Below are 24,435 nucleotides of genomic sequence, written 5' to 3'. Positions count from 1 at the left end.
ACCCCCTGAGTCGAGTGAGACAAAAGAGTTAGTGTCCCACCATTGTTCCTCTCTCATACCCTCCCCTATTATCCTGTCACCCCACAAATTACACACCGCTGCCCTTGTTCAGCTTGGCACTGCCCGGATGCCCTGACAAAATGACTCAACTGTCACGTTCCTTTCACACAGTCGACTCTAAGAGCCAAATAAGTGGTGATTGTGTTCTGTAACCCTGTCGTGCCACCCAGCTAATGCCACCCTCCTGCCTGCCCCTTCTGTACATACAGCGTAGAGACCCTTCCTCTGCTGCTGATGAAACCTTCTCCCCTAAAAGTGATGTATTTGGGGTGTGGGTTACCAGTACCCAGAATTCCCTCCTCAGTTCTTGGTGCAGCTGTTTACTGACGGGGCGCTACCTGCATTTCCCTGTTACCTGCCCTGATCTCTTATACAGAATCATGTGCAGCTGAAATCCAGGTCTCGTGTAACAGTCACAATTCTGATAATGTATCTCAGGGGAAGCTGTTACTTTTATTGGCTGACTGAGGTGAGGGCCATAGAGAAAAATAGATTCTGGCCGGTTCCTTTCCCAGTAGAACCTTGTTAACGGCGTCGCCTTAACCCCACTTGTTATTCTTTCCCTTCAGCTGAACAAAGAGTGAGCAAGGTGGGAAGTCGGGAGCAGCAGGGAAGCAGCAGGGAAGCAGCAGGGAAGGCGGATGTTGAGCCTGATTCTCCATGGAACAGACGGGGAGACGAGGAAGAGATCCCAGACAGTTCTGGAATGGGGAGGGGGCACAACAGGTTGCAATCTGATAAGTAAATCCTGCATAGAGAACAGGGGGGAGTGATCCAGGCAGGGGCTGTACCAGGAGTAATAACCAGAAATAGAAATGATGTGTCTGAATGAGCTGTCAGTCTAATGGGGGCAAATTCCCACCTCATTTAGAGCCCCCCTATCCCTTAGTTTGTTGCAATGGGCTAAAGCCTCAGTTCTAGAAGACTCCAGTAATGTCCCTGCTTGGGGGTGAGAACAATAGCCCCGCAGCCCTGCCCACAGACCTATAAAGATAGCGCTGGCAAGGTGTCTGTGTGTCTGCGAGTCCATTCATAGAGGGTGCCGGGAGTGCCGGGAGTGCTGGGAGTCCGCTGCGGTGGCTGCTTGCCCAACTCTGTGCCAGGAATCTCACTAGTCTGGAGACTCACAAGCCTGGCACTGCCACATTTGCATCTCACAGAATTTGTTTGGACAACGGGTGGGTGAATTCTGCAGCACCCACCCAGAGACTGGATTCCCCCCCACTTATCTCTCCCACAGGACATTTGGCCTCTATCCCTGGGTTTCTATAGAGGAGAATAAAGGGACTCACTGGCAGAGTCTAACGCGGGTATATTTGTGGGTACGTATAGACCTGGGCTTCACTAATGAAAGAGGCTGTTGTACTAACTGTGTGAATTGAGTCGCTCTGGGGCTGTGAATGGGGAGGTACAAATACTGTAGGTCTGACTGTAGGTGACTCACCCAGGGGTACTTACCTGTACTTACATGGGCTATCTGAGACCTGCTGCCACTGGGCAGTCACTCTACATGGGTGCAGCAAAATTCTGGGCAAAGCTGGGCCAACTAGTATTGGCATTAGTACTTAGCACCCACCCTGTGCACCCCCAGACACAGTCGCCACCACTGCGACAAAACAAACCCCCCCCCAACCCCACTCAGTTTCCTCTCTGATTGCTCCTATACACTCTCTCTCCTCATGGCAATCCCCTGCAATTGTGCCCCCACTGAGCCCAAATCATGTTCCCCTTCTGCCTTCAGTCCCAGCCCTAATACTGAGTATGTGGGGCACTATGGCACCTACTTGCTGGCACCAGATAAGAGCCAATCTGCAAGGGCACCTTTCATCTTGAGATCCATGTCTCACGTGCAAATACAATGTATAATACTATTACTAGTGCCACAACAAAAGTTTGGAATTCACAAACAATTCTATTTGCACATAAATAATGCACTTTGGGTTCGGACAGAATAAATGGCATTTCAGAGTTAAGGTTGGTGCTCACATGCCCCGATCTGCACGTGGAAATGTGACTGGCAGAAAATTGGGCAAAACAAAGTGGTGCCAGGCCTGTCCATTCAGTAATATACCATCAAATAAGTGCCAATATATGCTGGGGTCTCTGTGTCATTTTATTCTGGGGTTTCTGACCCATTTTATTCTTGGGTCTCTGTCTGTGCCATTTTATGCTGGGGTCTCTGTGCCATTTTATCTTGGGGTCTCTGTGTCATTTTATGCTGGGGTCTCTGTGCCATTTTATTCTGGGGTCTCTGACCCATTTTATTCTTGGGTCTCTGTCTGTGCCATTTTATGCTGGGGTCTCTGTGCCATTTTATTCTGGGGTCTCTGACCCATTTTATTCTTGGGTCTCTGTCTGTGCCATTTTATGCTGGGGTCTCTGTGCCATTTTATCTTGGGGTCTCTGTGTCATTTTATGCTGGGGTCTCTGTGCCATTTTATTCTGGGGTCTCTGACCCATTTTATTCTTGGGTCTCTGTCTGTGCCATTTTATGCTGGGGTCTCTGTGCCATTTTATTCTGGGGTCTCTGACCCATTTTATTCTTGGGTCTCTGTCTGTGCCATTTTATGCTGGGGTCTCTGTGCCATTTTATCTTGGGGTCTCTGTGTCATTTTATGATGGGGTCTCTGTGCCATTTTATTCTGGGGTCTCTGACCCATTTTATTCTTGGGTCTCTGTCTGTGCCATTTTATGCTGGGGTCTCTGTGCCATTTTATTCTGGGGTCACTGTGCCATTTTATTCTGGGGTCTCTGACCCATTTTATTCTTGGGTCTCTGTCTGTGCCATTTTATGCTGGGGTCTCTGTGCCATTTTATCTTGGGGTCTCTGTGCCATTTTATTCTGGGGTCTCTGTGCCATTTTATCTTGGGGTCTCTGTGCCATTTTATCTTGGGGTTTCTGTGTCATTTTATGCTGGGGTCTCTGTGCCATTTTATTCTGGGGTCTCTGTGCCATTTTATTCTGGGGTCTCTGACCCATTTTATTCTTGGGTCTCTGTCTGTGCCATTTTATGCTGGGGTCTCTGTGCCATTTTATTCTGGGGTCTCTGACCCATTTTATTCTTGGGTCTCTGTCTGTGCCATTTTATGCTGGGGTCTCTGTGCCATTTTATTCTGGGGTCACTGTGCCATTTTATTCTGGGGTCTCTGACCCATTTTATTCTTGGGTCTCTGTCTGTGCCATTTTATGCTGGGGTCTCTGTGCCATTTTATTCTGGGGTCTCTGTGCCATTTTATTCTGGGGTCTCTGTGCCATTTTATCTTGGGGTCTCTGTGTCATTTTATGCTGGGGTCTCTGTGCCATTTTATCTTGGGGTCTCTGTGCCATTTTATGCTGGGGTCTCTGTGCCATTTTATTCTTTGGTCACTGTGCCATTTAATGCTGGGGTCTCTGACCCATTCTATGCTGGGGTCTCTGTCTGTCTCATTTTATGCTGGGGTCTCTGTGCCATTTTATTCTGGGGTCACTGTGCCATTTTATGCTGGGCTCTCTGTGCCATTTTATTCTGGGGTCACTGTGCCATTTTATGCTGGGCTCTCTGTGCCATTTTATTCTGGGGTCACTGTGTAATTTTATTCTGGGGTCACTGTGCCATTTTATACTGGGGTCTCTGGCCCATTTTATTCTGGGGTCACTGTGTAATTTTATTCTGGGGTCTCTGGCCCATTTTATTCTGGGGTCACTGTGCCATTTTATTCTTTCGTCACTGTGCCATTTTATTCTGGGGTCTCTGACCCATTCTATGCTGGCGTCTCTGTCTGTCCCATTTTATGCTGGGCTCTCTGTGTCATTTTATACTGGGGTCTCTGGCCCATTTTATGCTGGGGTCACTGTGCCATTTTATTCTGGGGTCTCTGACCCATTCTATGCTGGGGTCTCTGTCTGTCCCATTTTATGCTGGGGACACTGTGCCATTTTATGCTTGGGTCTCTGATCCATTTTATTCTTGGGTGTCTGTCTGTCCCATTTTATGCTGGGGTCTCTGTACAATTTTATGCTGGGATCCAGGGCCGGACTGGGAGAAAAAAGCAGCCCTGGCAAAATAAATCAAAGCAGCCCACGTCGGGTATGTGATTGGTTATCTGGAAACCCATTATCCAGAAAGCACCAAATTATGGAAATGCCATCTCCCATAGACTCCATTATAATCAAACAATCCAAATGTTTAAAATGTATTTAATTTTCTCTGTAATAATAAAACAGAACCTTATACTTGAGCCAAAGTAAGATATAATTAGTCTTTATTTGGAGCAAAATCAGATTATTGGGTTTATTTAATGTTTACATGATTTTCTAGTAGACTATGAAGATCCAAATTCTGGAAAGATCCGATTTCTGGAAAACCCCAGGTCTTGAGCAGTCTGAATAATAGGTCTCAAACCCAAGCAAACTTAGGGACTGTTCCTGCTGAATTGTGCTTAGTACAGGGGAAATTTTTCTTTATTAAGCTCTTGTATCCTAATACAGAAAGGCTAATAAAATAGCATACCAAATAATCATTCATATATATACATTTGACAGAATAATGCTATTGACATTATACAGCTGTTTTCTGTATATAAATAGTCAAAATGCAGTTCATTTCATATTCAAAACAAGTGGCACAGTCTGAATGACTGCCACTCAAACACTAACTAACTCCAGGAAGGCAAACGATTGGGCTACTCATCTAAAACTGTATGAGCCCTTTCAGAAAAATAGAAAATGGCAAAAATCTACAGGGGTGAAGAAATAGCCCAACAACAAAGAGACATCAGGATGAGCAAATGACTCACGGTGGGTCAAACTGGATGCCCCTGCATAGACCCTTCCACCTTGCTTCATCCATCTATTGTGTCTCCAAAGAACGAATCTTCCCGAGCTCCCCCAGTATCATCTCCACCACCACTGGACAGGGGAGGACCTCACGCCTCAGAGAAACCTTGCACCGTGCACTCCAGCTGTAAAAGCGGACAACAGAGCTGACTAAGAAAAGAGCGCCCAAATCATAACCCCTGTGCCGCTTGAATGCCCCATAGGTCCACTCCTGGTAACTACAACCAGAGAGGCAAGGAATGTCCAAGGCAGTAGAGACTTGTTTGTAGACATCTATGTTAAAGGGGCACTGAAGTAAAAAGTGATCCATTGTTTCCACTTCCCCAGAACATTCCTCCCGCGGACAATCACCGTCATCGGTGCGTCTGTACTTCAGATTGTCATTAACATAGAGCTTCCCATGGAAGGAGCGCCAGACAATGTCCCTAAACTTTGGGGGGACCATTGGGGAGTTGACTAAAGTGAGCCCGGATCTCAACACTTCGTCTGGACAGTCCTTCAGGGCCAGTGATGCATGAAAGTAGGAACCCAAGACTCTCCCATCGATCTCCCTTCTGGGAGAAACCCTGATCTCCCCAACAGACACACACCACCGCCTCATCACCTTCAGACTCACTACAACATAAGGCGAGAGAGCGCCACAAGGAGCACGCACTCTCTTTACCAAGCCGCCTCTCTGCCAGCACTCAAGATAAGGAAGTACCCAAACTTTGAAGTTCTCCACCCACAAAGGAGGCTTCTCCAAAAGGAGGTTGTTATAGTTGTATTTAATAAAGGTGTTCACAAAGAACACAACGGGGTTCACATACTGAGACCCCCTCCTCCCAGATGTCAAGGAGAGCAGAAAAGGTGCTGCGGCCCTTCACAGTGCAGTACTGAGAGGGGGAAAAGGTGGTTAAACATGACTTTTGGCAGAATTTTTCTGTCTGTATAAAGAAGAGCGATGGGGCGCCAGTTCTCAACCATAGCCTGGTCAAAACCTTTGGACAGGAGAATAAGAGCTGAGTGTTTCATAGAGGGAGGGAGTATGCCCTCTTTCAGGGTGCTATTGAATACATCTGTGAGACGAGGGGCCAGGATAACAACAAACTGTTTATAAAATTCGGCCGTTAGGCCGTAAGGCCCTGGAGATTTTTTGAGGCCGAGGCCTTCAATCACTGACCTGACCTCCTCAACGCCAATCTCACACTCCAATTCGTCAAAAGGAATGTTCTCATCCTGCAGAAAAGGGATCTCTTCCAGAAAAGAAAAAAATACAGGCCTGGGAGAGCCCCTGTCCCTTCAGAAGTTCAGCATAATAGTTCTTAACAACCCTGAGAATACCAGGGACCGAAGTCTCTAGCACCCCAGCCTCATTTTGCAAGCCTTGTATGGACTTGTGGGAAAACACTTCCCTACAGTTTTGGAAAGGGTGAGGCGAGTGGTGCTTCCCGTAGTCCCTCTCCAAAACCAGGGAGGAGTACCTGTCATACTGATACTCCTTCATGAGGGCACGGACCCTGGCAACTTCCCCACCTTGGCCACCATCAGTCACCAATTTGTCTAACTTTCTCCTGAGAGCTTGGTAGGCACGATCTTTATCAATTTGTAATTCATTAGCTAGGCCTCGAAAGACTCCTGCTGCCCTCTTTTTGACCATCTCCCACCACTCTGCCTTAGTGTTGCAGAAATCTAAGAAGGATTCTTGAGCCTGAAAGAAATCCCTGAAGGACTGATTTACACACTCCTCCCCCAGGAGGGCCGAATTCAGGCGCCAAAGACCCTTTCCCCTCGGAGGGGACTCTGAGACATTCAAGGACACTCCCACCATACAGTGATCAGAGAACTCCACAGCTGTCACCTCAGGAGGAGACACTATGAAGTCCTGATTAACAAAAAACCTGTCTATCCTACTCCTACACGTTCCTCTAAAAAAGGTGAAACCCGTGCGGTTAGGGAAGTGGTGAATTTGCACATCCTCTAGACCGGCCTGACTAACCAGGCTATTAAGGAAGATAATATCGCTATATCGTAGCCCAGCCGACCTGCGGCACCTCCCCTATCCATAGGCCTAGTCACGGTGTTAAAGTCACCGCCAAACACTATCGGCTGGGCTGTAAAAAGAAAGGGCTTGATCCTGCTAAACAGCTCCCTCCTCGCCTTCAGTGTGTGAGGGCCATACACATTAATAAGGCAAAGATTCTGCCCGTTCAGCAGGACGTCCAAGACCAGACATCTGCCCATCTCTACCTCAATCACCCGTTTGACTGTTACCTTATTGGTCTTAAAAAGGGCCGCCACTCCACTGTAGGTCTCGGCCGCAAGAGACCAGTAGGAGGGACCGTGTGTCCATTCTTTTTTGGCTCTATGGAGCACCAGTAGATTACATAATCTGGTCTCTTGCAAAAATAAAATCTCTGCCTCAACTCGGGAGAGCAAAAAGAAGGCCGCCCCCCTTGCGCCTACAGACTTAACGCTGGCGACATTAATGGTCACGACACGTATTGGAGGGGGTACAGCCATTTACAGGGTGATTAAGATGAGGAGGTTTCCGCCCTCCTTTTTGCCTTTCTATCATCATCAGAACATTCCCTCTTTGCACAGATACCAAATGGGAGTTTCTCTGCTTCAGCAGGATCAATATTTCAAATTCAGAGAGTCAGAACTTGCTCCCTACTCACACGCTGCTCCTCGCTCTCTACCCTCTCCCCCCAAGATAATGGGGCAAACCTATTTCATACCTCAACATTTTGGAAGTAAAAAGAGGGACAAAAAATTTTTTCCCGCACGTAGCGCAACAATTTTTGACCACGCCCCTTTGTGTGGCCACACCCCCTAATTACCATGTTTGTTTTACAAAATTTGGCAGGTTATGAAAGTTTGAAAATATTTCTCCTTATCTAAACTGTGTTTTTGTGTCTCAAAATTTATAATATTTGCACCTGTTAGCTGTTCTGGGCTCTCTGCTAAAAGCCAATTAAGTGAGAAACTTTGATTCTTTTTCTGACTGTTCAGTGCAGAGAAAAGAGGGACTTTCCAGTACAAACGAGGGACTGCGGGTTGAGCTGTCAAAAGAGGGACTGTCCCTCCGAAAAAGGGACAGTTGGGAGGTATGCTATTTACAGATTGGGGTCTCACAAAAGTTTTTTTTTTAAAAAAAACATTGGTCAGGGCCCCTTTATAAATTAAAAAAAAAAAGTATTGGTGCCAGGGGCCCCCTACAAAAAACAAATGATTGTATAAGTGGGTATTGCACACACTGTATATAACAGGTTTGTAGCTAAATATAATATCACACTAGAAAGAGTCACAGCCAGGCAATTATTAAGCACAACATACACAGAACTGCTTTGTCTCTCATGTTTCTCTGCAAACTCCCGGATGCTGCCACTCAGCTCTCTCTGTGCCATAGAGAAAACAGGAAGTGTGCTTACAGGGGCGGGAGGAAGGGAGAAGCTGTCATTGGCTGAAAAGCACAGGGGCAGGGCGGGCTTTAGACAGTTAGAGATCGTCTGCCAATTTCATACTGCCGATGAAAACTCCAGTAGTACATTGTGTCACAGCTTGAAATTGAGTTTACTGATGGTGGAACTTGTAGATAATCCCTAACTTTGCACTTCTCCACGTACATTTTTCTTCTACGTCCCTCCAGTACACAGGACATTGCCCCTCCCACACCTGGAGGCAGGACCTATAACACAGCCAATGAAAATGAATCATGACGTATAAGACCACATGACTTCCTGCTCAAACACAGTTGTTGTTTTTTTTGTCCTACTGGTCAGGGAGGTAGGATCTCCCTCCTCACTCTTTTTTCTTTTTTGGTGAATTTTGAGAGAAATCAAACACAGTTTTTGTTTTTTCTTTTGTATTTTTTGTTTATTTTCTACCTCTGTGTGGACACAGAGAGATGATTCCCAGGTAATGGAGAAGAATTTACCTGATGCCTCAAGACACATAATGTGTAAATTGTGGCTTATTGGGAAGAAGTGCAGGTGTGGAGATATCCATGGTCCTAGCCTTGTGCTAAAATAGTCCCTTCCTTCCTTACATTGAGTCTGCTCAGTGCTGTAACCTGAGTCATTGGGCCCCACAGCAAATTCATTTTAGGGCCTCCAACATATCCAGAGGTTGTGCTGTTTTACTAATATATATTGAAATTGCTCTTTATTTGGGCCTCATGGGTCCCTATACCTTTTGGGCCCACCTGCAGCCGCAGGGTCTGCTTCCTCTGTAGTTACACCCTGAGTTTGTTCCTAAGAAGCAGCCTGACACCAAGGATCTGACTGGATTATTCCCACTGACTAGCCAATATTATCTGGTTAGGTGCCGGGGTTCCTCTGACTTCTTGTATTGATGTCATCTGAGGTCTTAGGTTTGTGAGCCCAAGTTCTCTGTGCAGACACAGTAGGTAAGTGTGATCTTATTACACCTGGTATTTCCAGGACCGGCTAGGGGTTTGTTGTATGTTGTCGGCTTACAGCTAATCTTTGCTTCTGCCTTACATGCATTGTTTTTGGTCTTGTAGGCCACTGCTTATTATCAATAAGGCTGGCTTGTGGACCAGGGTTTTGCAAGTTCAACAACTGGCTTGTGCTCCGTTGTTGCATGAATGGAAATTGACTTTTGTGTCAGGTGCCAGTGCAGTTAGTGACCTTGTCCCCAAGGGTGACATTCACAATAGCTGGCTTATGTACTATTGCTTGTGTATTAGAGTTCCACTCTGGTGTTTTGCTTATACTGCAGCTGCTGGGCATCTTGGCCTGCTAGTGTGACAATGGCCTTGCACATCTATGTTGGAATACATAATAGTTGGCTGGTCCACCACTGGTTGCATGTATGGTGGCTGGCTCATTGCCAGTGGATTGTGCATCATTGCTGGTTGGTACCAGTGTTTGTAGACTATAAGCTTCTGGCATGCCTGATTTTGGATTGTGACCCCAGCTGTTGGCTGGTTCAGTAGCCTATTGGATTCAGTAGTTTCTATGTATGGTCACAGGTTTGGTTCAGTTTTTGCATAAACTGTATCATTGTGCAGCTTGAGATGTAATGGCCTTGGCTTTTGTGGGTGTTTTCTAGAACTGTAATTGGCTTGGGTCCCATTGCTTGCTTGTGTAGCAGTTGGCTGGGGCAATAGCATATCTTACTGGTAGGTGGCCTTAAGTCACATTTGGCTGGTCCAACAGCTTATCCTTGTGCTGTTGTATGCCCAGTTTAGATTTGGTGGTTGGTGGAGCTACTGGGCTGTACCAGCGTGGCTCTACAATGGTTACAATGATATGCTGATTTAGTGTTCATCTAGTTAAGTCTTCATTAGGTATTATTAGCATGGAGTTGGTGGATCTTGGGCTGATCTCTGGCGTGGAGTTGACTCCGGTCAGCACTAGTTTGAGCTGCTTCCATTAAGCTGCAGGACTAGGCTAATGTGGGCCAAGTCTTTTTAGGGCCACTTGCTATTGCTGAGGATCGTGTATTTCTCCAGCACTGGTGATAGATGCATTCAAGTTGTGTTTAGTTTCTGATCTGATGATATCCTGGTGGTTTCTAGGGTGTTTTAGTTCTGAGATGGCCATTGCCATCATTCTGGTTGTGTCCTAGGGAACCTTTTGTTTTAACAGTTGCAGGGTTTTTGTTCTTCCCCAGGTGGGGTTTTATGTCAGATAACCATATTGCAGGTACCCCTCTAATTGCTGAGGGGTCCTTTTTAAGCAGAATATGGTTATTCTTAATCTGCAATGCTTGATCCTCAAGTGCCGGTCTCTATAATTTAGTGGTTGGTTTTGTAGCTCTTGTTGTCAATCACTTACCATATCCTAGGACATGTTGTTCAGGTTCTTGTGCCTTTATCTACCATTTTCAGGAGCTATACATTTTATCAGCTCCCCTGTTGGATGGATGTGATGCTGGTCTTATTACTCATGGCCTCCTTAGCATCAGTTTGGTTTTTGCCTTATGTTGGTTATTCCCACCCCTTGTTTTTGGGGCATGACTTGGTAGATCCCATGTGTACTGACATGGAGGGACGTAGAAGAAATAGAGAATTTTACTTACCTACTTGACGTAAATTCCTTTTCTTCTAGTCCTGACATGTCAATACAGGGTTTCCAATCCCAATTATGTATTTTGGTTACTGTACTGCTATGGCAAAAGTATAACTGTGGTGAGGAGGAAGTCATGTGGTCTTAAAGGTCATGATTCATTTTGATTGGATGTGTTATGGTCCTACCCCCAGGTCTGGGAGAGGCAATGCCCATGTGTACTGACATGTCGGGACTAGAAGAAAAGGAATTTACGTCAAGTAGGTAAGTAAAATTCTCTATTTCTTTAGCCCTGGAGCCGGTACAGGTGTACCCCCTGTACCCCCCCTGATGGCGGCCCTGACTGTTCCTGCTGAAATGTCCTTAGTACAGGGAATACCTATGTACCATAGTTTTATGGGATCTCTCTGTACAGACTATGAGCAAACTTAGGGGGCTATTCCTGCTGAAATGTGAGGTGACCATCTGACCATGCCCAATATGGGAGGAATATTGAATATAGACACCTAAACATTTATTTTTTTTAAAAAAAGACACTGATGCAATTTAACTTAAAACCCAAAAGACATAGTTGCAATTCCATGTATAATACCCCAGAACTAAAAGCAGGATGAACACAGTGAGAATTCCATGAATAAATACCCCCAGAAATGGTAATAAAAATGATTTGAATCCTTACTTGCTCAGCATTCTCTCTGCACTGATAGTGGGGGGGTGAAGAGGATGAATCTGCAGCACCAGCGTCTGCCATCCCTCCTGCCTGTTCAGTAATGGACAAAGCAATCGTATACGGGCGCCTTTTTCCCTGCCTGTAATTGGCTGTTATTTGTCCCATAGCTGAGGGCTCACAAGGTACGTTTGTTCTCTCAGTCACTCCTCTCCACTGAACACTCCCTCAAAACCCCACCTCCTGCTAAGGCTGAGCAGTCCGGACAGAAAAAAAAAAGAAAACAGGCACGGCCCTTGGGACGGGCTCTTCAGACAGAAGAAAGTGATCTGCTTGGATCACTGTTACTACGCACACAGGAGATCTTTGGTGAGGGAGGAGATTTTGCTATGGTGCGGCTTATTTACACCGCACAGGCCCAACGGGCAATTGCCCGAATTAACAGATGGCTAGTCCGGGCCTGCTGGGGTCACTGTGCCATTTTATACTGGAGTCACTGTGCCACTTTATACTGGACTCACTGTGTCATTTTATACTGGACTCACTGTGCCATTTTATACTGGACTCACTGTGCCACTTTATACTGGACTCACTGTGCCATTTTATACTGGACTCACTGTGCCATTTTATACTGGACTCACTGTGCCATTTTATACTGGACTCACTGTGCCACTTTATACTGGAGTGACTGTGCCATTTTATACTGGACTCACTGTGCCATTTTATACTGGACTCACTGTGCCATTTTATACTGGACTCACTGTGCCACTTTATACTGGAGTGACTGTGCCATTTTATACTGTACTCACTGTGCCATTTTATACTGGACTCACTGTGCCATTTTATACTGGACTATACTGGACTCACTGTGCCACTTTATACTGGACTCACTGTGCCATTTTATACTGGAGTGACTGTGCCATTTTATACTGGACTCACTGTGCCATTTTATACTGGACTATACTGGACTCACTGTGCCACTTTATACTGGACTCACTGTGCCATTTTATACTGGAGTGACTGTGCCATTTTATACTGGACTCACTGTGCCACTTTATACTGGAGTGACTGTGCCATCTTATACTGGAGTGACTGTGCCATTTTATACTGGGATCACTGTGCCATTTTATACTGGAGTGACTGTGCCATTTTATACTGGACTCACTGTGCCACTTTATACTGGACTCACTGTGCCATTTTATACTGGACTCACTGTGCCATTTTATACCGGAGTGACTGTGCCATCTTATACTGGAGTGACTGTGCCATTTTATACTGGGATCACTGTGCCATTTTATACTGGAGTGACTGTGCCATTTTATACTGGACTCACTGTGCCATTTTATACTGGAGTCACTGTGCCACTTTATACTGGACTCACTGTGTCATTTTATACTGGAGTCACTGTGCCATTTTATACTGGAGTGACTGTGCCATTTTATACTGGACTCACTGTGCCATTTAATACTGGAGTCACTGTGCCATTTTATACTGGAGTGACTGTGCCATTTTATACTGGACTCACTGTGCCATTTTATACTGGACTCACTGTGCCATTTTATACTGGACTCGCTGTGTCATTTTAATCTGGGGTCTCTGCGCTATTTTATGCTGGGGTCACTGTGCCATTTAATGCTGGGGTCTCTGATCCATTTTATTCTTGGGCATCTGTCCATTCCATTTTATGCTGAAGTGACTGTGCCATTTTAAGCTGGGGTCTCTGTGCCATTTAATGCCAGGGTTACAGTACCATTTTATTACTGGGCCTTTGGCTATTATACAGTATGCTTGAGTCTCTGATCCATTGTATGCTGGGGTCACTGTGCCATTTTATACTGGAGTCTCTAACCCATTCTTTGCTTGGGTCTCTGTCTGTCCCATTATATGCGGGGGTCACTGTGCCATTTTATGCTGGGTCTTTGTACCATTATACAGTATGCTGGAGTTTATGACCCTTTTTATGCTGGGGTCTCTGTCTGTCCCATTTTTATGCTGGGGTCTCTGGACCATTTTATGATTGGGTCATTGTGCCTTTAATGCTTGGGTCTCTGGACCATTTTATGATTGGGTCATTGTGCCTTTAATGCTTGGGTCTCTGGACCATTTTATGCTGGGGTCTCTGTCTGTGCCATTTTATGCTGGGGTCACTGTGTAATTTTATACTGGAGTCACTGTTCCATTTTATACTGGGGTCACTGTGCCATTTTATTCTGGGGTCACTGTGCCATTTTTATGCCGGGGTTACAGTTCCATATTATGGACCTTTGGGCCATTATACAGTATGCTGGAGTCTCTGATCCATTTTATGCTGGGGTCTCTGTCTGTCCCATTTTATGTTGGGGTCACTGTGCCATTTTATACTGGGGTCACTGCCATTTTATAGTGGAGTCACTGTGCCATTTTATGCTGGGGTCACTTTGCCATCTTATTCTGGGGTCACTGTATAATTTTATACTGGGGTCACTGTTCCATTTTATACTAGAGTAGCTGTGCCATTTTATGCTGGGGTCACTGTGCCATCTTATTCTGGGGTCACTGTGCCATTTTATGCTGGGGTCACTGTGCCATCTTATTCTGGGGTCACTGTGCCATTTTATGCTGGGGTCTCTGACCCATTTTATTCTTCGGCCTCTGTCTGTGCCATTTAATGCTGGGGTCACTGTGCCATTTAATGCTGGGGTCACTGTGCCATTTTATACTGAAGTCACTGTCCCATTTTATGCTGGGGTCTCTGTGCCATCTTATTCTGGGGTCAATGTGCCATTTTATACTGGGGTCACTTTGCCAACTTATTCTGGGGTCAATGTGCCATTTTATACTGGAATCACTGTGCAATTTCTTGCTGGGGTCACTGTGCCATCTTAATCTGGGGTCGCTGTGCCATTTTATGCTGGGGTCACTGTGCCATTTAATGCTGCGGTCTCTGACCCATTTTATTCTTCGGCCTCTGTCTGTGCCATTTTATGCTGGGGTCACTGTGCCATTTAATGCTGGGGTCTCTGTGCCATCTTAATCTGGGGTCACTGTGCCATTTTATATTGGGGTCACTGTGCCATTTTATACTGAAGTCACTGTCCCATTTTATGCTGGGGTCTCTGTGCCATCTTATTCTGGGGTCAATGTGCCATTTTATACTGGGGTCACTTTGCCAACTTATTCTGGGGTCAATGTGCCATTTTATACTGGAATCACTGTGCAATTTCTTGCTGTGGTCACTGTGCCATCTTAATCTGGGGTCACTGTGCCATTTAATGCTGGGGTCTCTGACCCATTTTATTCTTCGGCCTCTGTCTGTGCCATTTTATGCTGGGGTCTCTGTGCCATCTTATTCTGGGGTCACTGTGCCATTTTATATTGGGGTCACTGTGCCATTTTATGCTGGGGTCACTGTGCCATTTTATGCTGGGGTCTCTGTGCCATCTTATCCTGGGGTCACTGTGCCATTTTATATTGGGGTCACTGTGCCATTTTATGCTGGGGTCACTGTGCCATTTTATACTGAAGTCACTGTCCCATTTTATGCTGGGGTCTCTGTGCCATCTTATTCTGGGGTCAATGTGCCATTTTATACTGGGGTCACTTTGCCAACTTATTCTGGGGTCAATGTGCCATTTTATACTGGAATCACTGTGCAATTTCTTGCTGGGGTCACTGTGCCATCTTAATCTGGGGTCACTGTGCCATTTAATGCTGGGGTCTCTGACCCATTTTATTCTTCGGCCTCTGTCTGTGCCATTTTATGCTGGGGTCACTGTGCCATTTTATGCTGGGGTCTCTGTGCCATCTTATTCTGGGGTCACTGTGCCATTTTATATCGGGGTCACTGTGCCATTTTATGCTGGGGTCACTGTGCCATTTTATACTGAAGTCACTGTGCCATTTTATGCTGGGGTCTCTGTGCCATCTTATTCTGGGGTCAATGTGCCATTTTATACTGGGGTCACTGTGCCATTATTTGCTGGGGTCACTGTGCAAACTTATTCTGGGGTCAATGTGCCATTTTATACTGGAATCACTGTGCAATTTCTTGCTGGGGTCACTGTGCCATCTTAATCTGGGGTCGCTGTGCCATTTTATGCTGGGGTCACTGTGCCATTTAATGCTGCGGTCTCTGACCCATTTTATTCTTCGGCCTCTGTCTGTGCCATTTTATGCTGGGGTCACTGTGCCATTTTATGCTGGGGTCTCTGTGCCATCTTATCCTGGGGTCACTGTGCCATTTTATATTGGGGTCACTGTGCCATTTTATGCTGGGGTCACTGTGCCATTTTATACTGAAGTCACTGTCCCATTTTATGCTGGGGTCTCTGTGCCATCTTATTCTGGGGTCAATGTGCCATTTTATACTGGGGTCACTTTGCCAACTTATTCTGGGGTCAATGTGCCATTTTATACTGGAATCACTGTGCAATTTCTTGCTGGGGTCACTGTGCCATCTTAATCTGGGGTCACTGTGCCATTTAATGCTGGGGTCTCTGACCCATTTTATTCTTCGGCCTCTGTCTGTGCCATTTTATGCTGGGGTCACTGTGCCATTTTATGCTGGGGTCTCTGTGCCATCTTTTTCTGGGGTCACTGTGCCATTTTATATCGGGGTCACTGTGCCATTTTATACTGAAGTCACTGTGCCATTTTATGCTGGGGTCACTGTGCCATTTTATACTGAAGTCACTGTGCCATTTTATGCTGGGGTCTCTGTGCCATCTTATTCTGGGGTCAATGTGCCATTTTATACTGGGGTCACTGTGCCATTATTTGCTGGGGTCACTGTGCAAACTTATTCTGGGGTCAATGTGCCATTTTATACTGGAATCACTGTGCAATTTCTTGCTGGGGTCACTGTGCCATCTTAATCTGGGGTCACTGTGCCATTTAATGCTGGGGTCACTGTGCCATTTAATACTGCGGTCTCTGACCCATTTTATTCTTCGGCCTCTGTCTGTGCCATTTTATGCTGGGGTCTCTGTGCCATTTTATGCTGGGGTCACTCTGCCATTTTATACTGGGGTCACTGTGCCATTTAATGCTGGAGTCTCTAACCCATTTTATTCTTCGGCCTCTGTCTGTACCATTTTATACTGGGGTCAATGTTCCATTTTATGCTGGAATCACTCTGCCATTTTATGCTGGGGTCACTGTGCCATTTTATACTGAAGTCACTGTGCTATTTTATGCTGGGGTCTCTGTGCCATCTTATACTGGGGTCAATGTGCCATTTTATACACTGTCCCATTTTTTGCTGGGGTCACTGTGCCATCTTATTCTGGGGTCACTGTGCCATTTAATGCTGGGGTCTCTGTGCCATCTTATACTGGGGTCAATGTGCCATTTTATACACTGTCCCATTTTTTGCTGGGGTCACTGTGCCATCTTATTCTGGGGTCACTGTGCCATTTAATGCTGGGGTCTCTGACCTATTTTATTCTTCGGCCTCTGTCTGTCCCATTTAATGCTGGGGTCACTGTGCCATCTTATTCTGGGGTCACTGTGCCATTTTATTCTGGGGTCACTGTGCCATTTTATTCTGGCATCTTTGCGCTATTTTATGTTGGAGTCTCTGTGCCATTTTATACTTACTCTATATATAAAAGGGAATCATCAAGAAAGAATACCTGTCCCTGTGTCGGAATTACAAACAATAATAATACATTTTTCATCTGCAAGAGATATAAAGACCAATCAATATTTTATAAAAAAAACAAAACATATTGAATTCCTCATTAAGACCCTTTGGATATCCTTTTAATAACCTTTTAACTTTTGTAACTATTTCTGTTTATTATGTATGCTTTTTTTAGTTACTTCAATTTTGCAACAAATTGGACCCTAATTATTTTGTTACAATTTATCTTTGTCACTGAACACTGGACTTTTTATTAGGAAATAATCAATTCTGAGATTATTTTATGGACTATGAATATTTAAAATTTTCTACCAAGTTAAAAATTGTACTTTTGCACAGGGATCCACCATGCTTGAGAAAGGGGCGTAGCCCTGAAACGTTGCACCGCACTTATGCATTAACAATGTGTGCTTGGTTTAACCAGCAACAAGATACCTGTGTGCCAGCGTGTTTCCATTTCTACAGTTCACTGGAGGTTGCCGTTGCCTCTATTGCCGGGCACCAAGTTACCTGTTTCTCTGTTGGCACCGGGGTGCGAGTACTCTTCATTTTATGGGTCTCTGTCTGTCCCATTTTATGCCGGGGTTACTGTGCCATTTTATTCTGGGCCTTTGGGCCATTATACAGTATGCCAGAGTCTGTCTGTCTCTGTCTGTCCCATTTTATGCTGGGGTCTGTCTGTCCCATTTTATGCTGGGGTCTCTGTCTGTCCCATTTTATGCTGGGGTATCTGTCTGTCCCATTTTATGCTGGGGTCTCTGGCCCATTTTTTTCTTGGGTCTTTGTGCGGTTTTATGCTGGGGTCACTGTGCCATTTTATTCTGGGGTCACTATGCCATTTAATGCTGGAGTCTCTGACCCATTCTTTGCTTGGGTCTCTGTCTGTCCCATTATATGCCGGGGTCACTGTGCCATTCTATGCTGGAGTCTCTGTCTGTCCCATTTTATGCTGGGGTTTCTGTGCCCTTTAATGCTGGGGACACTGTGCCATTTAATGCTGGGTTCTCTGACCCATTCTTTGCTGGGGTCACTGTCCCATTATATGCCGGGGTCACTGTACCATTTTATGTTGGGGTCTCTGACCCATTTTATGCTGGAGTCTCTGTGCCCTTTAATGCTGGGGTTTCTGACCCATTCTATGCTTGGGTCTCTAAATGTTCCATTTTATGCTGGTGTCTCTTTATGTCCCATTTTATGCTGTGGTCTCTGTGCCATTTTATGCTGGGGTCACTGTTCCATTTTATACTGGGGTCTGAGTTCTCTGCGTTATTTTATGCTAGGGTCTCTGTGCTATCAAATGTTGGGGTCTCTGAACCATTTTATGCTGAGGTCTCTGCTTTTTTATGCTGGGTTCTCTGCGCCATTATATGCGGTGGTCTCTGTGCCATTATATGCCGGGTTCTCGACACCATTATATGCTGTGGTATCTCTGCGCCATTATTTGCTGGGGTCCCTGTGGCATTTTATTCTGGGGTCTCTGCACCATTATATGCTGTGGTCTGTGCGCCATTATTTCCTGGGGTCTCTGTGCCATTTTATTCTGTGATCTCTGTGCCATAATATGCTGGGGTCTCTGTGCTGTTATTTGCTGGGGTCTCTATGCTATTTTATAAATATGTCTGTTATAAGATTATGGAGAGTCAGCTCTATATGGGATGGAGTCTTCTGTGAGCTGAAAGAAGGAGACTGACTCGGTCCAAAATCCATGTGCACCTTCCTTTCTATGTATTTCCTCTGCTCTGTGTTCTGCCATGAGTGGGCAGAGCTGTAACTGTCCATCCTTCTATTGCCCCTCCCCCTATGTGCTACTGATAACTCCGCCCATATTTCGGTATAAATATACATTTACAATTTCACCTGAACCATGAATTAAATTGGGTGGATTCACTCACAGGGACAGAGACAATGGGGCCACAATTCCATACAATGGCGTCTGATGAACATAGTGCTGGGTCACCTGGAAGAGCAGAAGAAACTCCATAAAGCTACAATGTCATGGTGCAGGGAGGGAAGGGCCGGGCCAGCAGTGGGCAATGTTTTCTCTAATCCATGGGCAGGTGTATAGGCAGCTGTTCTGCAAACTACTGTCTCCATCTTGCCCTACTGTCTCCATCTTGTCCTACTGTCTCCATGTTTTCCTACTGTCTCCATCTTTCCCTACTGTCTCTCCATTTTACCCCACTGTCTCTTATCTTGTCCTACTGTCTCTCTTTGCTACCCTACTGTCTCCATCTTAACCTACTGTTTTCCATATTGTCCTACTGTCTCTCCATCTTACCCAATTGTCTCCATCTTGTCCTACTGTCTCCCGCTTGACCTTCTGACTCTATCTTGCCCTTCTGTCTCCATCTTGCCCTTCTGTCTCCATCTTGTCCTTCTGTCTCCATCTTGCCCTTCTGTCTCCATCTTGTACTACTGTCTCCATCTTGTCCTACTGTCTCCATCTTGTCCTACTGTCTCCATCTTGTCCTACTGTCTCCATCTTGTCCTACTGTCTCCATCTTGTCCTACTGTCTCCATCTTGTCCTTATGTCTCCATCTTGTCCTTCTGTCTCCATCTTGCCCTTCTGTCTCCATCTTGCCCTTCTGTCTCCATCTTGCCCTTCTGTCTCCATCTTGCCCTTATGTCTCCATCTTGCCCTTCTGTCTCCATCTTGTACTACTGTCTCCATCTTGTCCTACTGTCTCCATCTTGTCCTACTGTCTCCATCTTGTCCTACTGTCTCCATCTTGTCCTACTGTCTCCATCTTGTCCTACTGTCTCCATCTTGTCCTATGGTCTCCATCTTGCCCTACTGTCTCCATCTTGTCCAACTGTCTCCATCTTGCCCTACTGTCTCCATCTTGTCCAACTGTCTCCATCTTGCCCTTCTGTCTCCATCTTGCCCTTCTGTCTCCATGTTTTCCTACTGTCTCCATCTTGTCCTACGGTCTCCATCTTGTCCTACTGTCTCCATCTTGTCCTACTGTCTCCATCTTCTACTACTGTCTCCATCTTGTACTACTGTCTCCATCTTGTACTACTGTCTCCATCTTGTCCTACGGTCTCCATCTTGTCCTACGGTCTCCATCTTGTCCTACTGTCTCCATCTTGCCCTACTGTCTCCATCTTGTCCTACTGTCTCCATCTTGCCCTTCTGTCTCCATCTTGCCCTACTGTCTCCATCTTGCCCTTCTGTCTCCATCTTGTCCTACTGTCTCCATCTTGTTGTACTGTCTCCATCTTGTCCTACTGTCTCCATCTCCTCATTAAGTTTTAAGAACTGACACAGCTGATCCTGCCTCGTGAGACCCATTAGAAAATGCTAGGAAGTGATAATGCCTCCTGGCACAGGCCCTAGAAACACTAGGGCAGTGCCACACATGGGAGGGAAAAGATCTAGGACGGAGGAGCTCTGGGGCCATGGGTACTCAGACACCTCTGCCATTTGTTATCATATAGTATTTTATTGTTTGACTGAGTGATCCAAATATATTTTCCATGTGTGGCTGTGTATTTGTGTTTATATTTAGATATATAGAGGGCCTCTAGCCTTGTCCACACAAACATATTGACATATGGGCAATCCATAGCTAAGGGGCACATTTACTTAGGATCGAATATCGAGGGTTAATTAACCCGCGATATTCGACCGTCGAAGTTAAATCCTTCGACTTCGAATATCGAAGTCCAAGGATTTAGCGATATTCGTTCGATCGAACGATTAAATCCAAAGGATTTTAATCCATCGATCAAACGATTTTCCTTCGATCAGAAATTGGCTAGAAAGCCTCTGGGGACCTTCCCCATAGACTAACATTGATACTCGGTAGCTTTTAGGTGGCGAAGTAGGTGGTCGAAGTTTTTTTTAAAGAGACAGTACTTCGACTATCGAATGGTCGATAGTCGAACGATTTTTATTTTGAATCGTTCACTTTGAAGTCTTAGTCGAAGGTCGAAGTAGCCAATTCGATGGTTGAAGTAGCCAAAAAAATACTTCGAAATTCGAAATATTTTTTATTCTATTCCTTCACTCGAGTTAAGTAAATGTGCCCCTAAGTCTCCATGGTCATTTGAGGTTTATGTTTAGGTTTTGAGTCTTGATGACTTGTTCCTTGTCCCTTAGGCAGAGTGTAAGAAGCAACGAGACACGTCTTCAATCAAGAAGCCAAAATGTTAATGCAGTTTCCTCCTTCTGGTAAGTTCTTATGGTTTTCATTTTGGTTCTAGTGAGTAGCATCATCATTTATTTACATAGCGCTGTCAAGATACACAATGCTTTGAGTAGCAAGAGCTCCACCCTCCCAGTAACTACTTAGAGCTTCTCTTCTGAGACTCAGGAACATGACGCCTCTAGTGTTGGGTCGTATAGTGATGAGGCTAAGGAATTAACACTTAATGAATCCCATTTATGAGCAGCAGTGGCCAACTATAAGCTTTTGATTAAATCCCAATGCTTTTCCCTACATTCCATAGCAAACCTTACTCATGAGAACAAACCCATCCCCAGTACTCCAGAGTATGTTGCAGAGTTTAGTTTTAATGTTACAGGAAAACAAGTGGTGTGGCCTCTCCCTCCCCAGGGCCAATGTGATGGGCAGTGATGTCTTCCCCTTTATTCCTGTGCAGGACTTGTGCAATATTCTAGGAAGCTGATGGACTATGCTCAGCCCTCCCACTGCCAAATCCTGGAGTTTGTTCGGAAGAACGCAGCCAATTTCTTGTCTCTGGCAAATCTCATGATGGGTCTCACATCAGTTCTCCTCAGCCTGAATGGGTCAGTACCAATGATATTTCCCTCTTTATCATATCCATTGTGTGTGAGCATTGTGTGGCTCTGTATCTCTGTAATTCTGTTTTCCATCTCTCCTTCCTTAGCTCTATATTCTTCCTGACTCCTTTAACCTTATATCCCTTCTCTTCTGACTCCATATCCCTTCCTAACTCCTCTAACTCTATGGGGCAAATTTACTAAAGGGTTAACGCTAGTGAAAATTCGCCTGGGTGACGTCATTTTGGCACTTTGCTGATTTACTAAGGGTCCCTGGTGTAAACTCGCTAGTGAAATAGACAGACTGTAGCGGTACTTCACACCCTTATGCCAGGTTGTACTCTGGTGAAGGGAAATAACGACACTAAATTAAAGGGGTTGTTCACCTTTGTAACAAATTGACAAATCTAACAGTTCACATGAATAGAACAAACTTTTCCATAGAAATAGTTAACAGAAAAAGTACAGTTCAAGAGATATTCACCTCAGAAGTGTCCCTGTACCAATCCTTCAGTTCCACACAGACCCTGTGCTGGGAGGGGGTCACTGACCCCCAAAAACACTACAGTGTTCACTTCCTCTTCCTTATATGACATCACACATTGTACTGGCAGCTAACTTAACTCCTATTGGCTGTGTCTGCTGTCAATCTGCCACTGCTTCCTGTGCTGGGGAATTTGAGCAGCATTCAGGTACTGAAGAGAAACTGTTACAAGTTTGTGAGAGGGAGGGGGAGTGTGGGCTTGTGCTGCAGAGACTTCAACTGTGCAGATGGGGGGATCGAGGTGCTCGGGACCTGGAGTTTTACGGATAATGGATCTTTCCGTAATTTGGATCTTCATACCTTAAGTCTACTAGAAAATCATATAAACATGAAATAAACCCAAGAGGCTGGTTTTGCCTCCAATAAGGATTAATTATATCTTAGTTGGGATCTAGTACAAGCGACTGTTTTATTATTACACAGAAAAAGGAAATCATTTTTAAAAATTTGAATTATTGGATTATAATGGAGTCTATGGGAGACGACACTTGTACTTTCCAGAAATATATTATTTTTTTGGGGGGGGGGGGAGGTCCATGTATTATTTTGTGTATTTACCTTATAAAAAATCATTATTCAGCAGCTGACGTGACTTCCGGGACTATTTGTATGAGCTTGAGGCTTTGCAAATGAGTTGAATTTTTGTGCATAAAGTAAAATATTTTTCTGGTATAGATCCCTATATCACGAAAAATATAACTTTTTCATTTTTTGGTATTTAGAGCTCTAAATCTTGTTCCAGAAGTGGAAAAATTCAACACTTAAAAAAGGTATCGTTTTCCTAGAAAAATCACCGCCCCCCCAGGAGAGCGCACAAAATGTTCAAAAAACCTACCTGCCCTCAACACTGCTCTGCCTGTCACTTAGGGTTTCCACCTCACCCCTTTAAAACCAAACACATATGAAATCCACAGGCTGCATGGCTAATTAGCAATTCATTTAGATGCATGATACATGGCTGCACAGAAATCAGTTCAGTCTGCAGCATCTAAATGAGTTGCTAATTAGCCATGCAGCCTGTGGATTTCATATGTGTTTGGTTTTAAAGGGTGAGGTGCAGCCCTACTGTCCCTGCTAGATGTGTAACTTACATACGTTTCTAAGCAAGTCACTGCTGGTTTTGTTGCAATTTTGTACAATTATGTTTAATGCCAAAGGTATTAACAGATAAAAATATAGAAAATCCAGTATTTATTCCCAGAAAAGGTTGCACCCCTTTGGCTCTCCATTCAGTTTTAGTGTAGGCAGAAGGAGAGGGCCAGAATTGGGAGAACAATGTTGCTCCTTCCTTTTCTGTAGTATTTGTCTGCATGGCTGTGTGATTGTTTGTTACAAGGCAGGTTTGTTTATCTGCTGCGTCTGTTAACCTCTGCCATTACAATTGAGTAATCAACCAATGACCATTCAAATTATGTGACTGGTTACAGTTCACAAGCACCCAATCAATTACTAGGAGGAGGGCAGTATCAACATCCAATAGGAAACAAGTAAGGGCAAAGCCTGGGCATGATGATGTCATCATATAGGAAGTTCTTGGTGTGTCAGGTCCAAAATAGGCCCCTCCCATCACTTCAGAAAACTGGGACTGAGTTAATAGGTATAAAAATGAGCTTTTACATTGGCATTTTTCTAACACATTGAGAGCATTGTTAGTGGGTTCATAAGATTTGTACATTGAAGGTGAACAACCCCTTTAACTAAGTTGCGGATTTTACTGAACGTTACCTCTTGCGCCAGACTTTACTTCACCAGCTCAGACCAGGCCAAGTGCAATAACTATTTAAAAATAGTTTAAAGTCCCAAAAAATGCTGGCGTTTTTTACCTATTGGGGTACCCTCCTTCCCCCTTACATTTGGCACCTAAACTATACAGTGGGCACATGTAGGGCAATATAAGACTCTATTTAATTGTATTATGTTTCCCTGGGCTTGTGTAATGTAGTTGCTGCAGCAAATC

General features: G+C 44.9%; 2 protein-coding genes across 7 annotated transcripts in view; one reads left to right on the top strand and one right to left on the bottom strand.

Moving 5' to 3' along the window:
- Positions 1-11,689, bottom strand: part of ano7.L (anoctamin 7 L homeolog) — a 45,018-nt gene extending 33,329 nt beyond the window's left edge. For both annotated transcript variants that reach the window (XM_041569924.1, XM_041569926.1), the window contains exon 1: positions 11,573-11,689. The gene's annotated coding sequence lies outside the window, so the exon portion shown is untranslated. The remainder of the gene's footprint in view (positions 1-11,572) is intronic.
- Positions 1,059-24,435, top strand: part of tmem269.L (transmembrane protein 269 L homeolog) — a 31,204-nt gene continuing 7,827 nt past the window's right edge. Inside the window, exons 1-3 of one of the 5 annotated variants that reach the window (XM_041569928.1) lie at positions 1,059-1,382; positions 21,294-21,361; positions 21,793-21,940. In XM_041569928.1, the coding sequence (XP_041425862.1) occupies positions 21,337-21,361; positions 21,793-21,940 (173 nt within the window). In that variant the 5' untranslated portion in view covers positions 1,059-1,382; positions 21,294-21,336. Of the gene's footprint in view, positions 1,383-8,761; positions 8,777-11,131; positions 11,158-11,830; positions 11,930-21,289; positions 21,362-21,792; positions 21,941-24,435 lie in introns of those variants that run through there. The other 4 variants (XM_041569930.1, XM_041569933.1, XM_041569932.1 and 1 more) reach the window with 4 other exon arrangements.

The sequence above is a fragment of the Xenopus laevis genome, chromosome 7L (assembly GCF_017654675.1).
Source record: "Xenopus laevis strain J_2021 chromosome 7L, Xenopus_laevis_v10.1, whole genome shotgun sequence".
Classification (NCBI taxonomy): Eukaryota; Metazoa; Chordata; class Amphibia; order Anura; family Pipidae; genus Xenopus; species Xenopus laevis.
This window is presented reverse-complemented; position numbering and strand designations above follow the sequence as displayed.